Genomic DNA, 25,289 nt, shown 5'->3' on the forward strand with positions numbered 1-25,289 from the left:
CCTCGCCGAGGTCGATGGATATGATGAGCTTGCTGCCGTGTTCGCCGAGTCATTTTACGCCGCCGCTGTCGCCGTCGGGGATTTCTTCGCACGCTTGGCCGCAGCAGAGCGTGCCGACGCTGCATCTGCCGGCTGCGAATGGTGGGTTGCAGTCGAGTAGGTTGCGGTCGTCTCTTAGTGCTAGAGACATGCCTGCTGATGATTTTCCTTCGATGCTGTCGGATTTTGATGAGCTGTGTTTCTCTCCGAGCCAAGCTAGATTGGCTTCTTTGGCCGTAAATAGATGTCGGATTTTGATGAGCTGTGTTTCTCTCCGAGCCAAGCTAGATTGGCTTCTTTGGCCGTAAATAGATCCGTTCAAGTTCGACAGAAGTCGATGAATCCCTCGAACCTTGAGGATTTGTTCTCTGCCGAGATCGGTTCGTCCCCGAGGTACGGCTCTGATCAAGGAGGGGTTTTTTCTCCTTCGCACAAATTTCTTCATCCTATCAATGTGGAAGCCCAGCAGTTCTCTGGGCACGGTCCTTTGTTGCATGCTGCATCACTTGGGATACCGTCTCCTAATCGAATGTCGCCTCGGAGCGTTGACCAGCATTCCTCCCCTCTGAGTTCCAGGCTCTCGGCGTTTGCTCAGCAGGAGAAGCTCCAGCAGCTCAGGAGCCTCAGCTCTCGCGATCTCGGATCCAATGCTGCTGCCGTTGTTGGATCTCCGGTGAACCCTTCGTGGTCTAACTGGGGATCCCCAACTGGTAAACTTGATTGGGGCGTGAACGGGGAAGAGCTTGATAGATTCAGGCAGTCCTCGATGAAAGCCGAATCGGGTTCGGAGGAGCCTGACGTCTCATGGGTTCAGTCGCTGGTGAGCCCACAAGAGTCGAAGGAGAAGGTCTCTGTGAATGCAGGGAGTAGCAATGGTGGAGATGATGACGTGAACAACGGCAACCCTAACGGTGGTCAGATGGAGGAGCATGCAGTTCTTGGAGCTTGGTTGGAGCAGATGCAGCTGGATCAATTGGTTGCTTAGTAATGCAAAGTTCGAATTTTTTTTTTCCCCTCACTGATCAAGTAGTAGAATTAGTGCTAGATTATGGCTAGTAAATAATAATTTTTTGGTTTGTTATTATTAGCATCTACATGAGGGGAAAAGCTAATATGGGCGAGTAAAAATTCAACCGAAGAGATTTGTTTTATGAGAGTTTCAATTATCTTCGAGGAACGCAATTTGTCATGAGGTTAATTAGGTCCATGAGTACTAGCGTCTGAATTGTTTCTTTTGTATTTTCGTTCGAGTTAGGCGAAAGTGTTATGGTTGAATTGTCATGTAAACATTGGTGTCCGTTGTCATATTGAATTGATTTATTAATGTTAAATGTCTTTTCCTTAATAAATCTTCTCATACCTCATGCATGATCTATTGCTCGTCATTTTCTGTGTGTCTATATGCGTGCGCACTGCGCAGCGCGTTAGCTTGTTTTTTTGATATGCATTTAAGCTTCGGTGGGGTTTGGTTTACGATGCTTTTAACTTTTATAAGATAGGCATGGGAATCCATGATAGATGGTGGGGGGATGCCGGGACGGTTGTACCCAATAGGGGAGAAGTGGAGAATGGGTGGTGTTTTTGTTCGAGGGTTACGTTGTTGGATTGCTTATCTTTTAAGTTTAGTGGGCTCCACGTAATCAAGTGGGGGCTTTATGGGACGAAGAAAAATGATTTAAGAACCTAAAATATGGGACCAAGGGAGGGGACAAGTGAGGTGTCCCCTTTCTTGGTCCCATATTTTGGGTCCCCGTAGCAGCATTCCCCTAACACCACTCTTATGGGACACACCTAAATCTATATATTTTGCGGAAAACCTCCCTTGGCTTTTAAAGTATTAGGAAACCCCCTTGCGTATAGGGATTATCACGAAATTTAAATTTTCAGATTTTATTTAAAAAAACTACCTTCAACTTGGAGATGTTATCGAAAAAACCCTCTTTAACTTTGAACTTTTTCTAATAAAATCTCAAAATTATTGAAAGTTAAGCCAGGTTATTTGGTAATCGTCTCCTAAGTTAAGGGGGTTTAATGATATTTAATACAAGACAAAGTTATAAATCTTTAACTTTTTAGTCATCATGTTAAATATAATGAAAGATTTGGGTAAACTGCTGATAACCTTCTCCGTCTACGCTTTCAAAACTCCTCAACTCATTTATTTATTAACACTTCCGGATTCTTCAATTCATGAGCTACGGAGCTGGTTCGATCTGCGGGTGTTTTAATGGCTCATAAATGAGTTGATGGAAGTTAAGTTCTAAATAATGGCATTTTCTGCAATTTACTCAGAAATTTCAGAAGCAATTTAGATTTGAATATCACTGTCCGTTTTTAAAGCGAATTAAAAATGTGCAAAAAGTCTTAGGCAACAAGTTAAAAATTGGGTTAGGACTAACTCTGCCCTAATTTTAACTTGTTTCTTGTTTGTTAAAATTTTATGTCAAAGCTGGCACAATTTTTTTAGCCTAAATAGTATCACTAAACTAGTTTTCTTTTGGACCAGGGGATCTGGTCCAAAAGAAAACTGGTTTAGTACAAAACTGGGCCATGACTGGTCCTGGCCCAGTTTTGTTCACTTTGCCAAACACACTCTTAAGTTCCTTGTAAAAATAACTTGGATTAACTTCTCATGAATGCTGATCAACGCATCTATTCTTCTGTACTTATAGGAAAATCCAAAGAATCCTTATTTATGCTACAGTGAATTACCGTAGCATGAACGGTAAACCACAGCTGGCCCTCCGCGCTTGAAGTTACTATTATGCTAAAGCAATTTACTTTAGTATAATCAATAACTTAGATCTGAGCCTCTATACTTAAAGCTACTATTTATTTTATAGTATTTTACTGTATCTACTCCTCCGTACTTAAAGGAGAATCCAAAGAATATTGTTCATGATATAGTAATTGTACAGTAAAAAAAGTATAACATAAGCAGTAAATCAAATCTGGTCCTCTGCACTGAAGTTAATGTTCATGCTACAGTAATTTACTGTAGCGTAAACAGCTGATCAAATCTACACTTCAAGTTACTATTTATGCTACAGTAATTTACTGTATCATAAACAGTTAAAGCAAATCAAATGTATTAAAACTTGGATCATTCTTTAAGTATCGAGGAATAGATATGATTACTAAATCAAATGTATTAAAACTTGAATCTTTCTTTAAGTATTGAGTAGATATGATTTCTAATTTTAAGTATACAATAATTAAATCAAATATATTAAAACTCTCAAAATGCAGTGCTTAAAAAAAATAGGGGTCGTCCTTTGCACGGGTGCACACTAGTATTGAGTTATTCTCAAATTTATACAAGATTTGAGTCATTGATGTCCCATTTGTTGGTTTTGGGCTGGTACTATTAAGTGATACTGTTTCTTGAATGTCTTATTAAATTGTTTGATTGGTAGGTAGTTCAACTGTTGTTAGTTGAGGAACATGTGAGTTTAACCGTGGGTTAGCTTCTCATGAATCTCGGATTGAGAAAGGATATTTTTAGTTTTGTTTGGTGGGTTAGGTGGTAGCTCTTGATTAATGTTTAAGCTCTTGTTAGTTGTGCGGTTAAAGATTTGATTTAAAGGATCTCAAGTTGTTTTCTTCACTTATTAGATTCAGGAAAAGCTCTCCTCTGTTGGGTGAAATTGAGCTTACCTTGACTAGTAGATTACTACTTGATCATGTGGTTGAGGACTCAGGATGGTGGTTAACAGGGACCAATAATATAAGTATTAAGATCAAGAAATTATCATATCTTAAAAGAGTTACTTGTTGGCTTCGCTTTTGAACGGTCATCTTCTAATTTAATATGCAAACATATAATCTTCAATGTTCGCAACAATTCTAGAACTTTGGTACTGAAATAAACTTTGAAATGATACCAAAACGAAATAGATTCAAATATTATGAATCGTGCATTTAAATAGCGATTTTTTTCTGGGTGTTGAAATTAGGATGAAAATTCGGTTTGGTGTTCATAGTTGCCTAGTTCGTATTTTTATACTTTTGACCACGTCTCTTGTCTAGACTGTGATGAGATTTCAGAACTATAATTGCCCTTCTAATTATTTTAATTGTAATGTTTTCAAGATATGGAAAATTTATTACTTAAATATCTTTATCCAATAATGGAAGTTTACTTGTGTCCATCAATTTTCCAAGAAAGTTGTTCATATGTCAAGTATTAGGTGTTGCATTATCTATCTGTTTGTTTTCTAATTGGCATTAGATCACTAGTACATTGAAATCGTACAGTCCAAAATTTGGTCTTACTTGATATTATGTTCCCCTATCACCTAGACTCCTAATTAGGAGAAAATGATGGCTGAGACTTTAGTTAAGAAAAGGGTAAATGAGAGAAATGCGGTCCAAATCATCAAGTAGTATAATATCATAGGAAACAATAATACGGTATGCACGCACGAATACCTCTATGTCGACGTATAAATACATGCATAGGAAACCTCGAAATTATTAGTTTTACGTAAATTATACGCACCAATGTCAAAAACTGCATCGATCTATCAGTTGACTTAACATTGAACTTAATTAAAAGATTTTACCTAATAATTTGGAAATACCAAATTCTAGAATTTTTTTTTTGAAATACTTTATATGCCAGAAACAGCTATATATACATAAGAGGAAGTGGAGGTGGCAAATGATTGAAACATAAAGATTCTTGCTTACGGTTGAGAGCAAATGTCAATCTATTGCCCCTGTTGATCACTTTTTCAAAATAAATCCAGAAAGTTTTAGCATAATTAATACTCAGACCAGTGGTATTTACGTCTCTCTCTTGTGTAAGTGGTTTCCTAGAGAGAGATTCTTCTCCTTTTGCTTCTGTTTTTCTATATGAATATTTTTAATCTTTTTGATGTAAATCTTTAAGTTTTTCATCCGATCGAAAGGAAGGAAGAAAGAGTCGAAACAGAGAAAAATTGTATAAATTTCAGTAACGCCTCCAGTTCGTGGTCTCCGAACTTTTGATATTACAAGGGCCTTAGCATCTCTTTAGGAAACATGTTCACGGGACCAGATGACAAAAATTGTGAGGTTACTGAGCTCAAAGGAGGAGAGTTTGGTTGGCAGTTACTAATAAGTTGAATGAAAACTTATATGTACGGACTTTTTATGTTTTATCAAAAGAAAAAGACAGATATTCTGTGAAAGCAACGGCACATTTATTTCACTAATTTCAGCTCATTTTCAAATTGGGAAACTTATGTTTAGGGTTTTCCTCTTTACTTCGTCTTCATTTATTTTTAACTCGGATGATTCCATTTCGCCTCTTGTATAGATTCGTCACTATCTGAAGTTTTTCTTAATTAATTTCTTGAAAATATATTAAGAGAATAAACTGTGCAAATCACTCCTCTTCATGATGACCAAGGTCTCAAAATCGTCACAACGGTGTTGTGTAACAGTATCACGCGTCAAAGTGATCAATTACTTGACATCTATCGATGAAAAATGAAAATTATTTCAAAAAGATGAGCGGAATCATATTTGAAGACACAGTACATAATAGATCGGCAAAAGAAAGAAAGAAAAATAAAGACAAAAATTCTACGGAAGCACAAGATTCAACAAGGTCCGGCAACCAATGCAATTGCAAAAATATCCACTCGCTAGTTGGTGCTCCTTCACAATTATGTAGGGCTTCGTTCTAGATCCCGGTGCCTTTGTATTCTTCATGGAAATCAGGCTCGTAAACAATATCCTCTGGTTAATTATTTGTTATTTTCTTCCTAATGACACGCATCAGTTACGCTGTAATGTTTTCCTCAAAATTTAGCAACTACGTCCGCTGGCACACAGATCATGACTCGAGATAACAAGATACTACACAATATAGATATCAATGACACGGGGAGAGAATATCAGTAACAACCCCAAAGGCAAACCAAACCAAGTCATATAATAAATAGCCTTTTGCCACGCCCTTCAAATGTTGGCCCAAGTGGGTGATGGAAGAGTTATGGGGTCTGGATTTAATTAGGGAATTGATTGCGTGAGCTCAAAATGGTATGGAGTTTGGTGCAGGCGCATGACGGTTGTGGGTTGGCTCAATGCTCGATGGCCTGGGTCTGACTGTGAAATCGGTGGCGCTTTGTGGTTTTTGGGAACTTTTAAGTGGTCACGGCTCTCTGATCGTAAAGATCTTTACCCTTTTTTTTCTTTGAATTCGTTGTTGGGTTTTGAGCGATGATGGGGGCTTCAAGAGCTTCCTCCGTCCAAATTCCCTGTCTCGTGTTGTTTGTTGGGGCCAGTACTCTCTGTGATGTGAAGTGATGTAACACATTCAGACGCTTCACATTATATAAATCAATCTCGTCTAGCATGCTTGAAACTTATCCGACTTAAAACCTCCACTATAGAATTATGCACTAAAAACCATATAATTTTACTAATTTATCTAGGACCATTATGACTCGATTCACGCCATAATTTTAGCGGTACTACAACAGGGGTTTTCAACTTTTTTATCGTCCATTCTTGGAATTTTCTTAACAAGTTTGAGCTTGACAACGTTACGTGATGTAATGCTACTACAACTTCTCAGATGATGTAGCACTTTATGTTTTCTATGATCTTTGGTATGATACTATTTCGTATGATGAGGGGCTTAAAAAAGATATGGTCCCTGCACTTGCTTATGAGAGAAATTTACGTAGCAATCAGCATTTCATTATGTGCGGATGCATTAGTTTAACTCAATAAGCTTCTGGTTTGTTTATCCCTACCATGATAACCTTTTATACATCAGTGGCTAGTATTCTATATTTGGGTTAGGCTAGAGATAATGTCTTTTTTTGATGTTGTGAGATGAGCAAACCAATAATTAGTATATTTGCCACCTCTCCTCAACGCTAAGACAATATATTTCTTTTGGCATACAATGCATTTTCCTCAAATAATTTCAACATGCAGATAATGTTGAATCTTGTTTAAAATAATAACATTCTTAAAGATTGTTATCTAGAACTATCTGATGTAATCAGAACAACGCATTTGGAAGGTTGCTTTCGGACCTTCGACCTTTAATTTAGTATATGTCAAAATCGTTTTTTATTCTTAAATTTTGTGTGTTCTCCTATATGTACACCAGGCTCAAATTCTCAGAATCTCAAACCATCAAATTAACTATGCACGTATGTAATATATAGTTGTTATTTTTGATGTGTATATTCAGACACCTATAGGATGCAAGGAAGCAACTTGGCCCCCTGTGTATCTCAGGAGGTAAAACACACAGAAGACAACATCAAAAGGCACGGAATTAAAACAAGGAACTTTTCAGTAAATATAAATAAATTCTAGAACAAGTTTCCTGATACCCTGCGAATGGAAACCCTTGAAAGCTTAATCTGAACGCCAACCTGGTCCATAACTGCATCGAGTAGAGAATCATCAAGGAGGCCCAAAAAACAAAAGCAAAGGGCAAGGTTAGCGACAATATGGTTGTGAGCGGTGGCATGTTTATATAAGAATTAAATAGTTGATATCGTTGTGAACTACAGTTCAAAACTTGGGTTCAAGCTCCATGGTCAAATTCCATCAAATTCCATCTACAAAGTATGATCTCGAATCTGATGCTCTAAACACCACCTAAGCATCTAACGCTCTTAGTGGGACCTGACCATTCTAAGAGAGAACATCTACTTGTGATACAGGTAGGCAATTGTGAATATGAAGAATCCAGCCATCTGCAAGTTTAACAAGAACATAAAAAAGCTTTAATCTAGGAGAATTTGTTAGTAAATATAAATTGTGCTTCATATTTTAAACATATTGAGAACATCAGAGAGCATATTCATCTAAAGAACACATCAGAGAGCAGGAATAAAAAGGCAAACTTACAGTAGAAAATGATGCCCCATAGTATGGGTAGGCTGTTGTAATAAATCTCTCATATTCATTGTGTCTGAAAGGTCTCACTGGAATCTGCAGTTGACATATTTTAAACATATTGAGAATAATAAACAAATATATGTTTATTTGCAGTGGAATCAAATTATCAGTGACATTGACATTAATGGCTGAAACTCTCTTTGACATTAGACTACCTATTGTAGCGGGGTCATCAAGTTAGCTTCAAGATGTACATTGCAACCAAAACCATCTTCACCTTTCTAATTAATACAATGATAAGCCAACACAAACAAGAATTTTGGGGTCACAAATAAGCTTTTAGATCTGATGCTAAAATGCTTCCCTCATAGGAGGTTCAGAGGTCAATTTTCCTAGAGAAGTTCTCTCCTTAAGTAAAGCTTTCTTCCCTGAGAAAATATTTACAAGCAGTTTTGAAGATTTAACATTTCTTTTTAAAGTAATCTTCATCGTCTGTTCTCCCATCAGCACCTCACTAACCTCCTAAGTAGGACAGAAGCAGCAGTGCAGCTTTCTTGAACTGTTTTCTGGTGGAACTGGGGAAATTTTGGCACACAAAACAGTGTGGTCATCTCTAGAATTAGCAAAACAAATATCAACTATGTTTATTCACATTTGTAATGAAAGAGTATGCAAAATTACCATCCAGCTTAGGTTGGATAAGTTCAGAACGGTAGGCATAAGCATTAAAAATCAAAATGATGTTCATATAGTATTGCTATGTATTATGAGCTAATGTAGTTTTCTTGCTTTCATAAAAATTGGATTTATCCTTTTCAAAGAAAAATATGCAGGAGACATACAAACCTGCTTTGCAAGAGAGAGGGTTGTGTATCCAAGCCTTTGGTACTCCACCTTGAATTGGAAAACACCATAAACATCAGGAACCTTGAATGTTGTTGAGTAAACACCCTGCAACAATAAATCATTCAGATTTTAGAACTACCACCACCACAACGAGTTACTTCAAATACAAAAAGTACAGATCTACCTTCTTGTTATTGGACAATGTTTTCAGGACATAAGGACTCATCATGTAAAACTGAACTTGTACATCATCCGCTACATATGGTTTCCATGCAGTTCCAGTCCATTCATAGATCTCAACAGCGTACTCCTTCAAGCACATTTCAAGTGTAAGAACGTACCGAAAAACAACCGAACTCTTCCTATGCCACTAAATATTTTGTAGTCAGATCCATTAGTCTCATATGGGTGAGCAATTACCAGATCATCATTGATTCGGTACATAGCGGGCTCATTTATTTCTCCGACCTTGTGATGGTTGACATTGGCAGCCTACAAGCAGAAATCACAATAATATAAAAAATGTGTATTAACTATAAAAGAACAGTAAGAAATTTAGAAAACCCCATAAATTTTAATACTGCCCTGACTTTTTAACTTCTCCAGAAAATGATCAATCAAAAACTAAACTAAAACAGCATAAAGAAACCATGCATCTCTGTGAGGAAAAAGAATATAATATTGTTTTACCTTAAGATGACCCCTTTCATGGAAAATCCATTTAGTAATCTCAGTCACAAATTGCTCATTACCAGACTTCTCATGTCTTGCAACAACAAACAAGTCATACGTCAATTTCTTGCAGGAAATAACTAATTCAACGGCATATAAGAATACATCCAGTCAAAATGAAAGATTTGACAAGTAGTTATATCTTCACAAGCAAAACTACATGGTAAACGACTACATGCACATATGATACGCACACATGCTAATATGCTATGTAGTAAAATAGGTATATATGTGTTTGTCTGTTCTATGAATACATGCATGCAAGTGAGGAATGATAAAACTTAACGTAACTTTATGATGTAGGAGGCGGCTAATCATATAAGAGTTTAATTTTATATTTTTATTTAATCTTTTCAAAAAAAAAACTCCCCTTCCTAGGCTCTCTTCTTACATGCATTTGGTGCAATCCCTACTATATCCATTTGTTGATTGAAAGCCAGTATATTTTCTGACTTCTCACAAATGAATTTCACACTCATACTATGTCTATCGGCATAAACATGCGTCACTGCATTTTATAGCTTTCGTTATAGTTAAACTGATGTGAGACTGAGGCTTGGCTCAGTAGTAAAGGAATTCAGGCAGGTTATAGAAAGTCCCAGGTTTAAGCAAATCCATACCCATGCACCTATCCTCCCGAGACACTCCCAGGCGCTGAGCAGTTCCATTTACAAATGGGCAATCTAAAAATCTTCTATTTAGATTCCAAGTTGAAATCTTGGAGGGCTAAAATTAAAATGAATGGAAATCATGAGTTCTATTTAGATTCCAAGTTGAAATCTTGGAGGGCTAAAATTAAAATGAATGGAAATCATGAGTTATATATATTAGTATTTCATGAAGACTTCAGAAAAGAGGGCTAAAATTAAAATGAATGGAAATCATGAGTTATATATATTAGTATTTCATGAAGACTTCAGAAAGTTTCAGTAGATAGATTGATAGATGTGTGTATGTGTGTGTGTACATATATATGAACAACAAGCTTTTCATAATGGTAGCAGAATTCTCAGTAACCAAGTGATTCAAGAGTTTGAAATAGACAGATGAAGCAACTTCTGAGAAACATAAAGCTACTTAAACATCAAGCCACCTTAGGTTCAAATACAATCATGTCATTGCTAGGTTCAAATCCAATCGAGGTAAATATCTGGTCAAATTCAACCAAGGGACTCATCACTATAAAGCTCAAACCAAAATAAAGATATCCTTGCAGCATTTGGATCTTAACTTCGTATTCCAACAAGATGCCCTGGAATTTAGAAATAGTTGCAGGTGTGGCACCAGTTCTGATGGTTACCATGAAAATTCACGTTCAGTAGTGAAATTCACAGTTTCAGGAAAAAGGAATATGTATGATGTATCCTTCACTCTTCATTATAAGTTCTCAGAAAAATATAATTTTATGGAAAGAACTTGATCTAGATGGAACAGACATCATGGTTTAATCTAAACCTGAAAATATGGGGCAAAAGAATGCAAAATAAGAAGGCAAAATAAGTGAAACTTTACTTACTTAGTTGAGCTTCCAACCTTCTGGACACCAGATCTTAAAAATCTGAAAATCGCCCAAATAGAAATTCATAGAGGGAAACTGATAGATATCAAAGAAAGGTAAAAATAACTTAAATAGATTATATACCGATTGCTAAATAGGTCCAATGAGCCAGAAATCAAAACGCGGGCGTTGTTTCTTGCCTGCAAAACACATCAAACTTCGTCAGTATGACTATAAGATATAACTTCTTCAAACTAAAACAAAGTCGAAAAGGAAGAGATGTGAAGGTAAGAATTGAACAAGTTCTCTTATAATTTATACCAAAAATGCAACAACTGGATACAATGCAGAAAGTTTAACTTGAACTAGCCACCGCAAACATATAACATCTATTGGTAATTTAAACATTAATAACTTAAAAGATGACATAGAATGCACGTTATAGCTCAGATGATAGCACAAAAGGATAATTTACACAAGCCAAGAGGACTAAGTAAACAAGATAGATCACGCCACCTAACTTCTTCCCCATGACTAAGGACTAGATGCTTGATCTCTGTTATATAAAGCTCACATATGTATGTACTAGTAAGATGAAAATTGAAGTAATTAATTTGCCCAACATACTTCAACGAGATTGTCTCTGAAGAATCTGCCCTTTTTGACTTTAAGGCAAGAAAAAAAGTGCAATAAAATCTATTGTCCTCTTTGATCTCCACTTATCACAAGAAGAATCAGTACAATCATTGCAGATTCTCTAAACTCGTCATCAGAAAACGGAAAAGGTATAAGGCAAGAAATCATAGTCAGACTCATAAAACAAATCACTGGTAATTGGTGAAAGCTTAACCAACATGTTATGCTGGACTCAAACCCTTTAGGCCATATTTGGTTTTTAAATAGTGAGGGTACTATTTTAAAATAGTCCGGGCCCACCTCTTTAGCCAATGTTTTTTAATCTGGTCCGGAATATTTTTAAGCAGATAGATACTACTTTAATACCCAATAAGGAGACTAAACTAAACACACCTCACCGCCACCTTTACAATCCGGATATTTACCATCAAGGGGGATTAAGATTTTTTGACAAAAATGATCCTATCCTTTGAATTTCCCCAAAATCTTACAATGATTCTCTCTATATCTTTTCACAATTTCTTTTTTGTGTGCGCTGTTTTACCGCGGGATTTTTCCACAGGTTCTTTTTCATTCGGAGTCTATTTCTTCTAGAAAACGAACATAAATCTAGAAAACAGTCATGAAACCTTGCGTAAATACATATATTGTTGCCATATGTCTATGTGTTCAAGTGGATGCTATTTGTGGACATGATATCACAACACGCACACGCACACACGCACGTATATGTATAATATAAAAGCTTTAAACAATACAAAGGAGAGGGTATAAGATCAGAAAAGCCTCTAATGTGGTAATGATTTCATATGATATATTTTGTAGACTTCAACTTTTTATTGACATAGAATTTAAGCCGATAAGCATAACCATCGGACCTCACCAACTAGTATGCGGATGGTTCCCCCTCCTTCAATGAAAATATGTGATATGCATAGTTTTGGATTTGCCGCAAATTATCATATCCATCTTCAAACCCGAAGCTCAGTAGCATATACATCGTCAGAAGCTCAGTAGAGTATACATCGTCAGAAGCTCACACAATTCAAGCCAAAGATGGTATAATACAATATGTCAATATGCATTTACTTGAGAGCTAAAAGATCATTCTGATTATGACACTAATCCCAACAGTCATAAACCTACTAAAACAAACACTAGCATGGACTATTGTAAATTAGTTTGATTGTTTGTCCGTGTGAAGACAAACATTGGATTGGACTAAAATAGTCCCATGATAGTACAGTTCCTGAGTTCCAGTACTATAGTCCAAGGAATAAAATAAAATACCCTCTAGTCCCAGGATAAAAAACAAGCACGGCCTTAAAGGATTAAGGTCATGTCTGTTTTATATGTTTTTCTCTCCTTTGATCTTTAAAAATCCTTTTTCAGCAGTTAGTTAAAATTTTGGTCGTTAGAAATTTAATAATATTTGGTTACAATTTTCACCAAAAATTAGCATATCATCGGCCGGGTTCATGTTTAGTTAGTTGTTCTGAGCTTTGTATGATTGTTTACTAGAGGGCAAAAATGTCACCATGGTTTTGATATCAGTCCTACAGACCATAATTCCCCTAACAACAAACACCGATATGGACAATTTTAAATTAGTCCGAATGTTAGTTCGTGCGAAAACAAACGTTAAACTGCACTGAATAGTCCAAAGACAACACAATCCCAGGACTATAGGCCGGGATTTACATTACCCCTTAATCCAATGATAAAAAAACAACATGACCCAAGCATATTGTTCAAAAATTATTTTGTTGCAGCTTCAAGTTCAACCCATAAGAGAGATCTGACCAACATATTAAGCCCATTCAAACTCTAACAAGATCTCATACTGTGAAAAGGATTAAATTTGCATTGCATATCTAACAAGATTTCATCAAATTACAAACAGGTGAACATATTGACTATTGAGTCAAGATCTTCACTTAGACAAGTTAGGTATGCTTTACAAAACGCTTGGAGTTCTTACTCCAATACCTCGGGCCCTACTAGCTTTCTGATGCTCTCGTGTCTAACCATCACTACCCAGGTTTAGCAATATTACCTTCTCCCTTTTAGAATTTTTTGGATGGGAAATTATCCCATTCAGTGATTTGTTTCCTGATGACAGTGACCTGTAAAGAAGGCACCAAGCGTTTAAAAATCGTATATTACACAATTTTGTGTAACCTCAGAACACCATGCTTCTTATGATTCTATAGGACAGTCAATCAAATTAAACACCACCTTCAATCATCAATTTGTATGTTATTTATTACTGGTTTATGTCAGAGTTCTCGATCATGTTCCCAAATTTTTACCGTGTTTCAGTCCCCAACTTCCTGTACTTTTGTGGTCTGTATTCTTGGGAAGATAGAGATAACAAAGTTATGGATCAGTACTTTAACATTGCTATTTTTGTAGAATGAGAAGTGATTAGACTATGTTTGCGAAAATGTTAAAAGCCAAGACTCGCATGCATTGCCTCTTTAGAATATAGTGACTACAAAATGAATGGATTACCCTAGAGCAGCTTAACATATTCCTTCTAAATTAGAGAGTTTGAGGAGCTACTCCCTTTTGCGTGAGTTTAAATTTCATATGGTACCCTTTTATGTAACAAATAGCCACATTGGTCATATGGGCAATCCCCTCTTTTGACAATAGTTTCTGTGCTTCCCCAGTAAAGGATTTGGCTCCAAAACTAAAAAGGTTTATTCAAACTATGGGCGGATCATAAAAACTTTTCAAATGGGGATTGTAAAAAGCGGTCAAATTTTTCATGAGCATCCTCAACATCAAGATAAATGTGACTCTAATCTTGGAGAAACACTTAGATGAGAAGGATATTTGTCTTAATACTTAACGTATAACATTTTGTACTTTTTATCTAACAAAAGTAATAGTTGTGCCACTATCAACTTGATCCAAAGTTGAATATTAATTCTTCAAAACTATGAAAGTGAAAAGAAAGATCCTCCTACCGATTTAGAGGTAGAATATCATCCATGCTGAAATTTAATTTAATCCACTACAACAACAACGATAAGGCCTTCATCCAAAATAGGCTGCATAAATCCTTACATATCGATAAAAGAATAATATTAGAATGTTCTTAAATCAAGTAAACCGCACAAAGAATGATGATGCAAATCAGGGACAAGTGTATAATCATCCAAAGGAACCGTGTGCTATATATTTTCTCACTTGTCATGGTAAATTAGCATAACATAGTAAGATAAATAAAAAGGAGAGCATTAGACAACCTGCACAACGGAAACCAATGATATAGCAGAGCCTGTGAGAGGAGGAGGACTTGTAAGCTTGGTTTTCGGGTTAGCTGAATATGCTGAAGGAGAGGCAGACAGGACTTTCAAAACCTGCAAAAATGACCAGATATTATGAGGACACAAAAAGGTTTGCCCAAATATATATGAAAATAACATGAACACGACACTCGGATCATTATAAACTGGCAACAAGGCATCCGGAACATAGAGGAATCACCAGGCTATTAGCAGGATTTATGGAGTGACCAATTCCTCTGAAGAGTACAGGCGCCTGTAGAAAGAGTTGATTGTCAATGATAATGCAGGGTAAATGCTATATCAAATTTGACTATGTATTAAGATATGGCAGCATATAACTGAACATGCTTATCATGCCAATCACTTCAGAACTTTGAATGCTCTCTTCAATGAAAACAGAGCAAAAAATTGACTTGTTAGAATTGGGACCCTCTTGCAAGTTTTTGGACAATCCTTGTTCCGATGAAATCCAGATAACAATTCGGTTGGTTGTACACAGTAGGCCTAATATTAAAGAGATTTATTACGAAAGGTGACATACTTGATTAAAACTGTGTTTTGTATGGGGATGATAATGAGACAGCCAATAACTTGTTTTTACAGCACTTTTATGTAGAACCGATTTGGTAAATCTATTAAGAAGTTTTTGGAGTCCACCTAAGGAGTCAGTTGATTTGTGGTCCAACTGGAAAAGGATCATGCTTGCATGACGGTCAGAATTGAATGGGATCATTGTCACTGCTTCAGTCTGGCTGGCTTGTTTGGATGGAAAGAAATTTGACAATGATTTGGATAAAAACTAGACAATATTTTTCTTCTTTCATTTATTAATGGCATGGCTGCTTCTTTGTTAGATAAAAAACAATAAGACATAGTTGAAATTATTTTACTTGATTAGATCATTTGATGAGTGAACACGAGATAAAGGGACTTTACTTATTTTGGTTTCTTTTAGCTTACTGGTACATTTGTCACTTCATGCAGAGTAACAATTGGTTGTGGAGGTTTTTCATTCAGCTGTTCGTTGGTAGGAGTCATTAGATCTGTTATGTTGATCCAGCATACTAGTGGCATGAAAAATGCGCTTTCATTTGGCTGGATTCTTAGGACACCACCCTGGTTCAGAAGAACGCTAAGTAGGAGAAGCTTCATAATTTTCATATGCAGTTAGGTGTTGACATTGAAATTTACAGATGTTTCTAACCTAAATTGCCAATTCAGATACTCCTAGAATAAACAAAATTCCTATAATAAACAGAGATAACACTTCTATACTTGTGCGCCTACAAAATAAACAGTGAATCTTGTCTTTCCAAAATTTCAAAGTTCTAAATAGAAAATAACAGGTACAGATTATGTGGCCAAATTCGAATGCTTCTTCATTACCCATTATCCATCACAGAAACATCTATAATAGGGAGCTTATGTTGACAAAGGAAGAAATTGACTCTGAGACATCATCAAGTAACTTAAAGATGTCAAGCTAAAGGCTGTACTTTGGCCATTTTAAGGTTCCACGCCTCCCACTTCTGACATGAGATTAGACATGAAATTAATGCTAAACAATAAAAAAAAAGGAGTCAATAATTAGCTCAAACCTTTATAATGCAATGGAAAGAATTGACACTTCCCCCATAGTAGAAACTAAACAAGAAAATAGTTGACATAGAAACATGCTACTTCTATCCAAGCTTGTATCCTTGTACAAGACATTCTTGAAATAGATGGAAAATATATATGGTGTTCATGTATAAGGCTTGATAAGTATTGTAAGTCGTACATGTCCAGCAGAATAAAAGGATTGCTCTAAATGAAACTCTATGTGTTGAATAGAAGAAACAGAAGGCTTTATGCAAATAAGGAGAATTAATAATAGCAGAATCTTGGTAGCATGAAATTCCAACAAATCATATTATGGACAAATTGCATTCCTTTTAAATAACTTTTGGGGCTAAGAGCCTGTAATAAGAGGAATCATACAATCCAAAACGATATTGCCCAATGGAAACAAAGCATTTGCACTCATCTAGTCTGTATCCGAATCCAGCCTAAATTGTTGTGTCTTATTTCCAGGGTAAACAAAACAAAAGTAATGATGAAAAGAAGAATCGATAAAAGAAGTTCGATTGAGGTGCAAATGTAAATTAAAGCTTTATGGTATTCTGTGGTAAAGTGGTTATAATAGTGCATCCCAAAGATCAGAGGGAGATCAAACAGGAAGAGGGAAGCAGAGACACAACAATGCACGGCGGAAAAGTGGAAGAAATGTCTGCATTTTCTATAAACGATAAATGTTTTTCTCCAACAATCAAATTTTTATAGTAATGTGATCAATCACCATTTCCATGACGGCATGACCAAATATCAAACTCTCACCTCAATCTTCTTCTTCCCCAAAATCACATCCGACTTGATAAAATCGTCAGCTGCAATCAACGTATGATCCCCTTCAGTCTCTGACACCGCATGACCAATGTGATCAATCACCATTGCATCCGAATCCTAAATCCAAATCATCAATAACAAATCAGCCAGAAAAGACAATCAATCGCACCAAATCTCTACTGACCTCATCAAAATCAACACCACACTCCGCTGCAATCCCCTTGATCAACTCCGAAGCTGACGGATCCGCCGCCAGAATCAGATCCCGGGGCATCCACGAAATCAAGAACCGCCGCCTGATCCACAGATCCTCCAAACCCTAAAAACCCCGAAATCAAATTAAAAACTTATCCCTAAGATTTTTCATTCTTTGAGACAGAGAGAAACAAGGAGTTACTAGTGATTGAAGGGGCGAAGAGTATAAGTGCATCGTATAAATACTGTCCATAGCGCTGGAGAGCGAGCTTGGGATCGTCGGCGAGCTTGAAATCGAGATCGAAGCCTCCGGATCTCAGGGAATTGAAGAAGATAGAGTGGGAGGATTGAAGAGCGAGATCGTCGACGAGGACGAGGATGCGGCGGTCGGTTGGGCTGTCGATGTTGAACGATGAGCTTAAAAGGGGGAGAAGAAAGAGGAGAGCGACGAGAGCGTGGAGCTTCGCCATTACTAGGGTTTGGGACTCGAGAAGTGAGGAAGAAAGAGGTGATCTCGAGGAAAGCACGAGGTCGTCGCGCGGTCAAAAGCGGCCCAGCTAAGAGCGGGCGAGCCCAGACCGAACGTTGCGCCTGATCTTTGTTGGTCCATTTGAGAAACTTTGGGCCTTATGTTCAAATGCACCTTGGCTGCTGGCTGCTTATGTTCATCAAATTAAAGAAAGTCTATAATAAGAATGCCCCGTTATATATATATGTTCACGTGTAATGCACGTAGTTAAATGTCATAATTAAGTATTTTTTTGTTTATTTTCTTACTAAAATTTGTTCATAGGGTTCACTTTAATTGTCTTTGCTCGCTTATATCTCTAAATTTTAGTATTGTGATTATTTATTTTCTTTAATATACGTTTAAGTGAGCTACACCCTATTTAAATTTTCATATTGAAAATTGAATTGCTAGGAAATAAATATAATCTGAAGTCAATTTAAATAATCATGTTATTTGGACCGCCATGAAACCAAGCGTGACCTGAGAGCGTATAGTATTGTAAAAGTAAAAAAAAACACTTTAAAAAATAACGTTACAAAAAGAAAATAAATAATTAAATCTAATAAGACAAGATGATTGGTTAAAAGTGTGTTAAAACAACACAAAAGAGAATATGTAGTTTGTTTCTAATCTTTGATAGGCTTTAAAAAATCATAAATTAAAGATTAATACTAACTCAAAAAGCTCATGAAAATCCACATAAGCATATAAAAGTATTCCTAATTTACTTTAAAAATCATAAATGTATACTTTTAAATGATAAAAGCATCCACATAAGCATATAAAAGTACTTAAAAGTTCATGAAAATCCCTTCTAAAGATTCCTAATTTACTAAAAAAATAAACTATTTTATAAAATATTCAGAAATCATTGTCTTTTGTTCCTTCCGTTTTATTTTTTATTGAGCCGACATCAATGCATCTCCACCTTTATGTTTTCTGATAAAATTAATTTATGTTTAGATGCTGAAAGTGATAATAAATCTTAAATTAGAAGTTAAATTTATATACCTTAATGAAAAAATATCAAACAACTACTTTTTTCTTTGCTAAGTTTTAAAATTTTAGTCTATTTTGTGATTTTAAAATTTTGAGGGTGCGTTTTATAAATTTTAAAACTTTGAGAGTGTTTTATAAAAATTTTAAATTTTAAGTTAGGTGCTTGTAATTTTTATGTTTTATGTGTTGGTGATAAGTTTTTGAATGGCAAGATATTTCTTACAACTCTGAAATTTTGATGGTGTTTTTTACAATTATTAAATCCTTTGATTGCTTTTTGTAAAATTCAAATTTTCAGCGGTCTGGTGATAGTTTTTAGATTTGATATGTATTGGTTATAAGTTTTGAAATTTTAGGATTTTTTTGTGATTTTCACCTTTTTAATGAGCTTTTACAATTTTTATAACTTTAAGGTTATTTTCTATAAATTTTAAAATTTCAGGTGTCAGGTGGTAATCTCTTGAATTTATCTTTATTGTTTGTAAGTTTTAGAATTTTGGGGTGTTTTTTTATTATCTAAACTTTTGAGGGTGTTTCTATAATTTTTTAAATGTTGAAGGTGTGAGCCCTAAGCTCGCGGGCCAGTTGGTGCATGCAAGCCGTAGAACCCACTGAATGTAACGTGTTATTTGGCTCAATCAACTGCCAAAATCGACTGGCCGATGTTAAACTTAGAGTCCTGGGCTTACCTATTTAAGCCACACAATTTCACTCTAAACACCTAATGTGGGACTAAAGTTGGGGTCTCACAGAAGGTGTTATTTGCAGATTTTTAATTTTTTAAAGGCTGGTGTTAATTTTCAAATTTCATGTTTATTGTTTTAAGTTATGAAATGCCAGGATGTTTTGTGTAATTTTAAAGTTTTAATATTTTGTGCAATTTTAAAATAAATTTGGGTCATTTTGTAATACTTCATATAATATAGCATGTTAGTTCTTTACCTTAACAAATTAATACAATACATATGTTTTAAGTATTTTTGTTAACCTTGTTTTTTAAGTTGTTGAGTTGTAGGTAGTGCGCATTGGATTAGGATAGGATATAATTATGATTAGGATAGTTTAAGATTTAAATAAAATATTTAAAATAGTGAAGGGTGATATTGACCATAGAAAGTTTTTCTCAAACTCGTGCTTTTAAAGAGAGTATGATATATATATATATATATATATATATATATATATATATATATATATATATATATAGGCCGGCATCCACGAAATCAAGAACCGCCGCCTGATCCACAGATCCTCCAAACCCTAAAAACCCCGAAATCAAATTAAAAACTTATCCCTAAGATTTTTCATTCTTTGAGACAGAGAGAAACAAGGAGTTACTAGTGATTGAAGGGGCGAAGAGTATAAGTGCATCGTATAAATACTGTCCATAGCGCTGGAGAGCGAGCTTGGGATCGTCGGCGAGCTTGAAATCGAGATCGAAGCCTCCGGATCTCAGGGAATTGAAGAAGATAGAGTGGGAGGATTGAAGAGCGAGATCGTCGACGAGGACGAGGATGCGGCGGTCGGTTGGGCTGTCGATGTTGAACGATGAGCTTAAAAGGGGGAGAAGAAAGAGGAGAGCGACGAGAGCGTGGAGCTTCGCCATTACTAGGGTTTGGGACTCGAGAAGTGAGGAAGAAAGAGGTGATCTCGAGGAAAGCACGAGGTCGTCGCGCGGTCAAAAGCGGCCCAGCTAAGAGCGGGCGAGCCCAGACCGAACGTTGCGCCTGATCTTTGTTGGTCCATTTGAGAAACTTTGGGCCTTATGTTCAAATGCACCTTGGCTGCTGGCTGCTTATGTTCATCAAATTAAAGAAAGTCTATAATAAGAATGCCCCGTTATATATATATGTTCACGTGTAATGCACGTAGTTAAATGTCATAATTAAGTATTTTTTTGTTTATTTTCTTACTAAAATTTGTTCATAGGGTTCACTTTAATTGTCTTTGCTCGCTTATATCTCTAAATTTTAGTATTGTGATTATTTATTTTCTTTAATATACGTTTAAGTGAGCTACACCCTATTTAAATTTTCATATTGAAAATTGAATTGCTAGGAAATAAATATAATCTGAAGTCAATTTAAATAATCATGTTATTTGGACCGCCATGAAACCAAGCGTGACCTGAGAGCGTATAGTATTGTAAAAGTAAAAAAAAACACTTTAAAAAATAACGTTACAAAAAGAAAATAAATAATTAAATCTAATAAGACAAGATGATTGGTTAAAAGTGTGTTAAAACAACACAAAAGAGAATATGTAGTTTGTTTCTAATCTTTGATAGGCTTTAAAAAATCATAAATTAAAGATTAATACTAACTCAAAAAGCTCATGAAAATCCACATAAGCATATAAAAGTATTCCTAATTTACTTTAAAAATCATAAATGTATACTTTAAAATGATAAAAGCATCCACATAAGCATATAAAAGTACTTAAAAGTTCATGAAAATCCCTTCTAAAGATTCCTAATTTACTAAAAAAATAAACTATTTTATAAAATATTCAGAAATCATTGTCTTTTGTTCCTTCCGTTTTATTTTTTATTGAGCCGACATCAATGCATCTCCACCTTTATGTTTTCTGATAAAATTAATTTATGTTTAGATGCTGAAAGTGATAATAAATCTTAAATTAGAAGTTAAATTTATATACCTTAATGAAAAAATATCAAACAACTACTTTTTTCTTTGCTAAGTTTTAAAATTTTAGTCTATTTTGTGATTTTAAAATTTTGAGGGTGCGTTTTATAAATTTTAAAACTTTGAGAGTGTTTTGTAAAAATTTTAAATTTTAAGTTTGGTGCTTGTAATTTTTATGTTTTATGTGTTGGTGATAAGTTTTTGAATGGCAAGATATTTCTTACAACTCTGAAATTTTGATGGTGTTTTTTACAATTATTAAATCCTTTGATTGCTTTTTGTAAAATTCAAATTTTCAGCGGTCTGGTGATAGTTTTTAGATTTGATATGTATTGGTTATAAGTTTTGAAATTTTAGGATTTTTTTGTGATTTTCACCTTTTTAATGAGCTTTTACAATTTTTATAACTTTAAGGTTATTTTCTATAAATTTTAAAATTTCAGGTGTCAGGTGGTAATCTCTTGAATTTATCTTTATTGTTTGTAAGTTTTAGAATTTTGGGGTGTTTTTTTATTATCTAAACTTTTGAGGGTGTTTCTATAATTTTTTAAATGTTGAAGGTGTGAGCCCTAAGCTCGCGGGCCAGTTGGTGCATGCAAGCCGTAGAACCCACTGAATGTAACGTGTTATTTGGCTCAATCAACTGCCAAAATCGACTGGCCGATGTTAAACTTAGAGTCCTGGGCTTACCTATTTAAGCCACACAATTTCACTCTAAACACCTAATGTGGGACTAAAGTTGGGGTCTCACAGAAGGTGTTATTTGCAGATTTTTAATTTTTTAAAGGCTGGTGTTAATTTTCAAATTTCATGTTTATTGTTTTAAGTTATGAAATGCCAGGATGTTTTGTGTAATTTTTGGTGTTAATTTTCAAATTTCATGTTTATTGTTTTAAGTTATGAAATGCCAGGATGTTTTGTGTAATTTTAAAGTTTTAATATTTTGTGCAATTTTTATTGTTTTAAGTTATGAAATGCCAGGATGTTTTGTGTAATTTTAAAGTTTTAATATTTTGTGCAATTTTAAAATAAATTTGGGTCATTTTGTAATACTTCATATAATATAGCATGTTAGTTCTTTACCTTAACAAATTAATACAATACATATGTTTTAAGTATTTTTGTTAACCTTGTTTTTTAAGTTGTTGAGTTGTAGGTAGTGCGCATTGGATTAGGATAGGATATAATTATGATTAGGATAGTTTAAGATTTAAATAAAATATTTAAAATAGTGAAGGGTGATATTGACCATAGAAAGTTTTTCTCAAACTCGTGCTTTTAAAGAGAGTATGATATATATATATATATATATATATATATATATATATATATATATATATATATATATATATATATATATATATATATATATTATATATATATATATATATATATATATATTATATATATATATAATAGAGGAGAGAGAGAGAGAGAGAGAGAGAGAGAGAGAGAGAGAGAGAGAAATGGGTATGCTTGGTACCAAGCACAAAAATTTGTGCTTCATAATGAGGTGGCATAATCCCCTCCACTAATTCAAATGATTGCATATCCTCATGCACTCCTCAACCCATGTGAATGTGGTCTCCCATTTGAATGAGTGGAGGGGATTGTGTCACATCTAGGGGTGCCAAACGGTTCGGATATATCCGAACCGATCCGCATCCGTATCCGAACGGGGTAATCGGGTCCCCATCTTATAGTTACAAACCCGCTAACCCAAAACCAAAACTAAAAAGAAAAAACCCTAGGCCCTCACTCACCCTCAGCCCTCACTCCTCAAGCCGCCTCCACTCTCAAATCGCCCACACCTCCACGATTCTCCAGCGACGGAGCGGCGGGATTTTCCGGCGATCTCACAGCCGGCGATCTCACAGCCGGCGATCTCTTCTCCTCTACCTTCTCGCCAGCGAAGAGTCAGCGAAGACTGAGTCGCCACTCGCCTCCTCTACCTTTTCGTGTAAATTGGGTAACCATTTTTAGCTGCACCTAACTCTCAAATCAAGTTACTACAAAACTAGAAACATCAAGATCAAGCAATGATATGGGGTTTTTTCGTACTCTTCTGCAAATTATAAAATTCCAAATGGGCCATTTAACAAAAATCAACCGTCAATTTAATCACAAGTCGTCGTCGGCTGGATGTTTCATGAAGATTGACAAAGATATTTGTACACCATTACTAGCTAGTCACTGTTTTTTGTCTACCCGACTTTCGTCCATTTCATGTTTTTTAAGCCAATCCTGCTCCCTGGGGCTTTCTACGCTTGTTGATTAAATCGGATTTTTTGTCTACCCTTGTTGACAGCGAAACCTACTCCCTGGGGCTTTCTACGCAAAAAATCCGAATTTCTCATGCAAAATAAATATTAATTGTGTATCAAATAACAATAAATAGTTATGATTGAGAAATGGGAGAAAATAAACCCTGTATTGTAATAAGTTGTAGCTGCAGTTATGTTACACAAGTTTGTTTTGGGCTATCAGTGCTTTTAGACTTTTGCAAGGATCCATTGCAATTAACTATTTTAGCTGCCAGAAATGAACTTAATTAAATTGGATTTTATTGATCTGTTACTGAATGATCTGTTACTACTTTTAGCTCAATTTTAGTTTTCAATTGATGGTTTTGTATGAAGATTATATGTCTAATAGATTTATGTCGAATATCCGTTTATATCCGTGATCATATCCGATCCGATTCTTAAATATCCGAACCGTATCCGTTTCCGATAAATGCGGATATGGTTAAGGTTTTTTTTTACCGAGGGTGATCCGTATCCGTATCCGTATCCGTTTATAAAAAGCGGATATGGATATGGTAAACGTCATATCCGAACCGTATCCGCTCCGATAACACCCCTCACATCACTACCAAGTATAAAATTTATGCTTGGTACCAAACATACTCATATTTCTCATATATACACACACACACACACACACACACACACACACACACACACACACACACACAAACACTAATGTGCACCCTCGTGCAAAGCACGACCTCCATTTTTTATTTTCACTATAGTAATTATGTATTTAAATACAATTTTGGTAAGCGCTACAATAGCATTTTTTAATGCTATGATATCATGCCTGAGAATAATGCTACAGTAGTATTTTAAAATGATGTGGTTCCCGTCTGTACTACAGAAATAATGCTATAGTAATTCATTGTAGCATGAATAGTGAATCATGAATCCTCCTGTTTGTGCTACAATAGCAATATTACGGTGATTTACTGTAACATGAATAGTGAATCTTGGATCCTCCCATTATTAAAAATATATATATTCCTCTATAATAATGGGAGGATCTAAGATTCACTATTCATGAATCCTGTAAAATGCTACAGTAAATTACTGTTATATTGTTATTGTAGCATAAACAGGAGGATCCATAATTCACTATTCATGCTACAATGAATTATTGTAGCATTATTACTGTAGCACAGGCGGGAACCGCAGGGTTTTAAAAACATTACTGTAACATTATTACTGTAGCTCAGGCTGGATACTGTAACATTTTAAAAATGTTACTGTAGCACTGTACAAAAGTTTTTATTTAAATACATAATTACTGTATCGAAAATAAAAAAAATGGAAGTCGTGATTTGCAAGGAGTGCACACTAGTATGTATG

The 25,289-nt window shown here is 35.2% G+C and overlaps 2 protein-coding genes across 4 annotated transcripts in view; one reads left to right on the forward strand and one right to left on the reverse strand.

Annotated features, from left to right (window-relative positions):
- The window catches only part of LOC109833441 (zinc finger CCCH domain-containing protein 24-like), a 2,419-nt gene extending 1,191 nt beyond the window's left edge, over window positions 1-1,228 (forward strand). Inside the window, 2 exon segments of the mRNA XM_020401108.1 lie at window positions 1-259; window positions 328-1,228. The exon segment at window positions 1-259 is cut by the window's left edge and continues 24 nt beyond it. Of these exon segments, the coding sequence (XP_020256697.1) occupies window positions 1-259; window positions 328-1,024 (956 nt within the window). The 3' untranslated portion in view covers window positions 1,025-1,228.
- On the reverse strand, window positions 7,325-20,726 carry LOC109833442 (dolichyl-diphosphooligosaccharide--protein glycosyltransferase 48 kDa subunit-like). Of its 3 annotated transcripts, XM_020401111.1 has the most exons (14): window positions 20,336-20,726; window positions 20,206-20,257; window positions 17,477-17,561; window positions 17,284-17,409; window positions 15,107-15,160; window positions 14,866-14,979; window positions 11,117-11,172; window positions 10,991-11,032; window positions 9,433-9,508; window positions 9,163-9,234; window positions 8,927-9,052; window positions 8,743-8,847; window positions 7,906-7,989; window positions 7,325-7,751 (listed from the first exon to the last, which is right to left on the reverse strand). In XM_020401111.1, the coding sequence occupies exons 1-14, from the start codon at window positions 20,601-20,603 to the stop codon at window positions 7,704-7,706; spliced, it is 1,308 nt and encodes a 435-aa protein (XP_020256700.1). In that variant the 5' UTR covers window positions 20,604-20,726; the 3' UTR covers window positions 7,325-7,703. The 3 variants fall into 3 exon arrangements, with proteins under 3 accessions (XP_020256700.1, XP_020256699.1, XP_020256698.1); XM_020401110.1 differs by lacking the exon at window positions 20,206-20,257 and having other exon boundaries at window positions 17,477-17,611; window positions 20,336-20,724; XM_020401109.1 differs by lacking the exons at window positions 20,206-20,257; window positions 20,336-20,726 and adding an exon at window positions 17,690-18,077 and having other exon boundaries at window positions 17,477-17,611.

The sequence above is a fragment of the Asparagus officinalis genome, chromosome 3, assembly GCF_001876935.1.
Source record: "Asparagus officinalis chromosome 3, Aspof.V1, whole genome shotgun sequence".
NCBI lineage: Eukaryota > Viridiplantae > Streptophyta > Magnoliopsida > Asparagales > Asparagaceae > Asparagus > Asparagus officinalis.

Excerpts from the sequence above, each read along its gene's own strand:
- LOC109833442 (XM_020401111.1), bottom strand. The coding sequence starts at position 20,603 with ATGGCGAAGCTCCACGCTCTCGTCGCTCTCCTCTTTCTTCTCCCCCTT. Across the intron at positions 17,562-20,205 it reads CTTGATTTCGTGGATGCCGG|CCGGGATCTGATTCTGGCGG; the intron begins CCTATATATATA and ends TTCGTGGATGCC. Across the intron at positions 8,848-8,926 it reads CATTGTCCAATAACAAGAAG|GGTGTTTACTCAACAACATT; the intron begins GTAGATCTGTAC and ends TTATTGTTGCAG.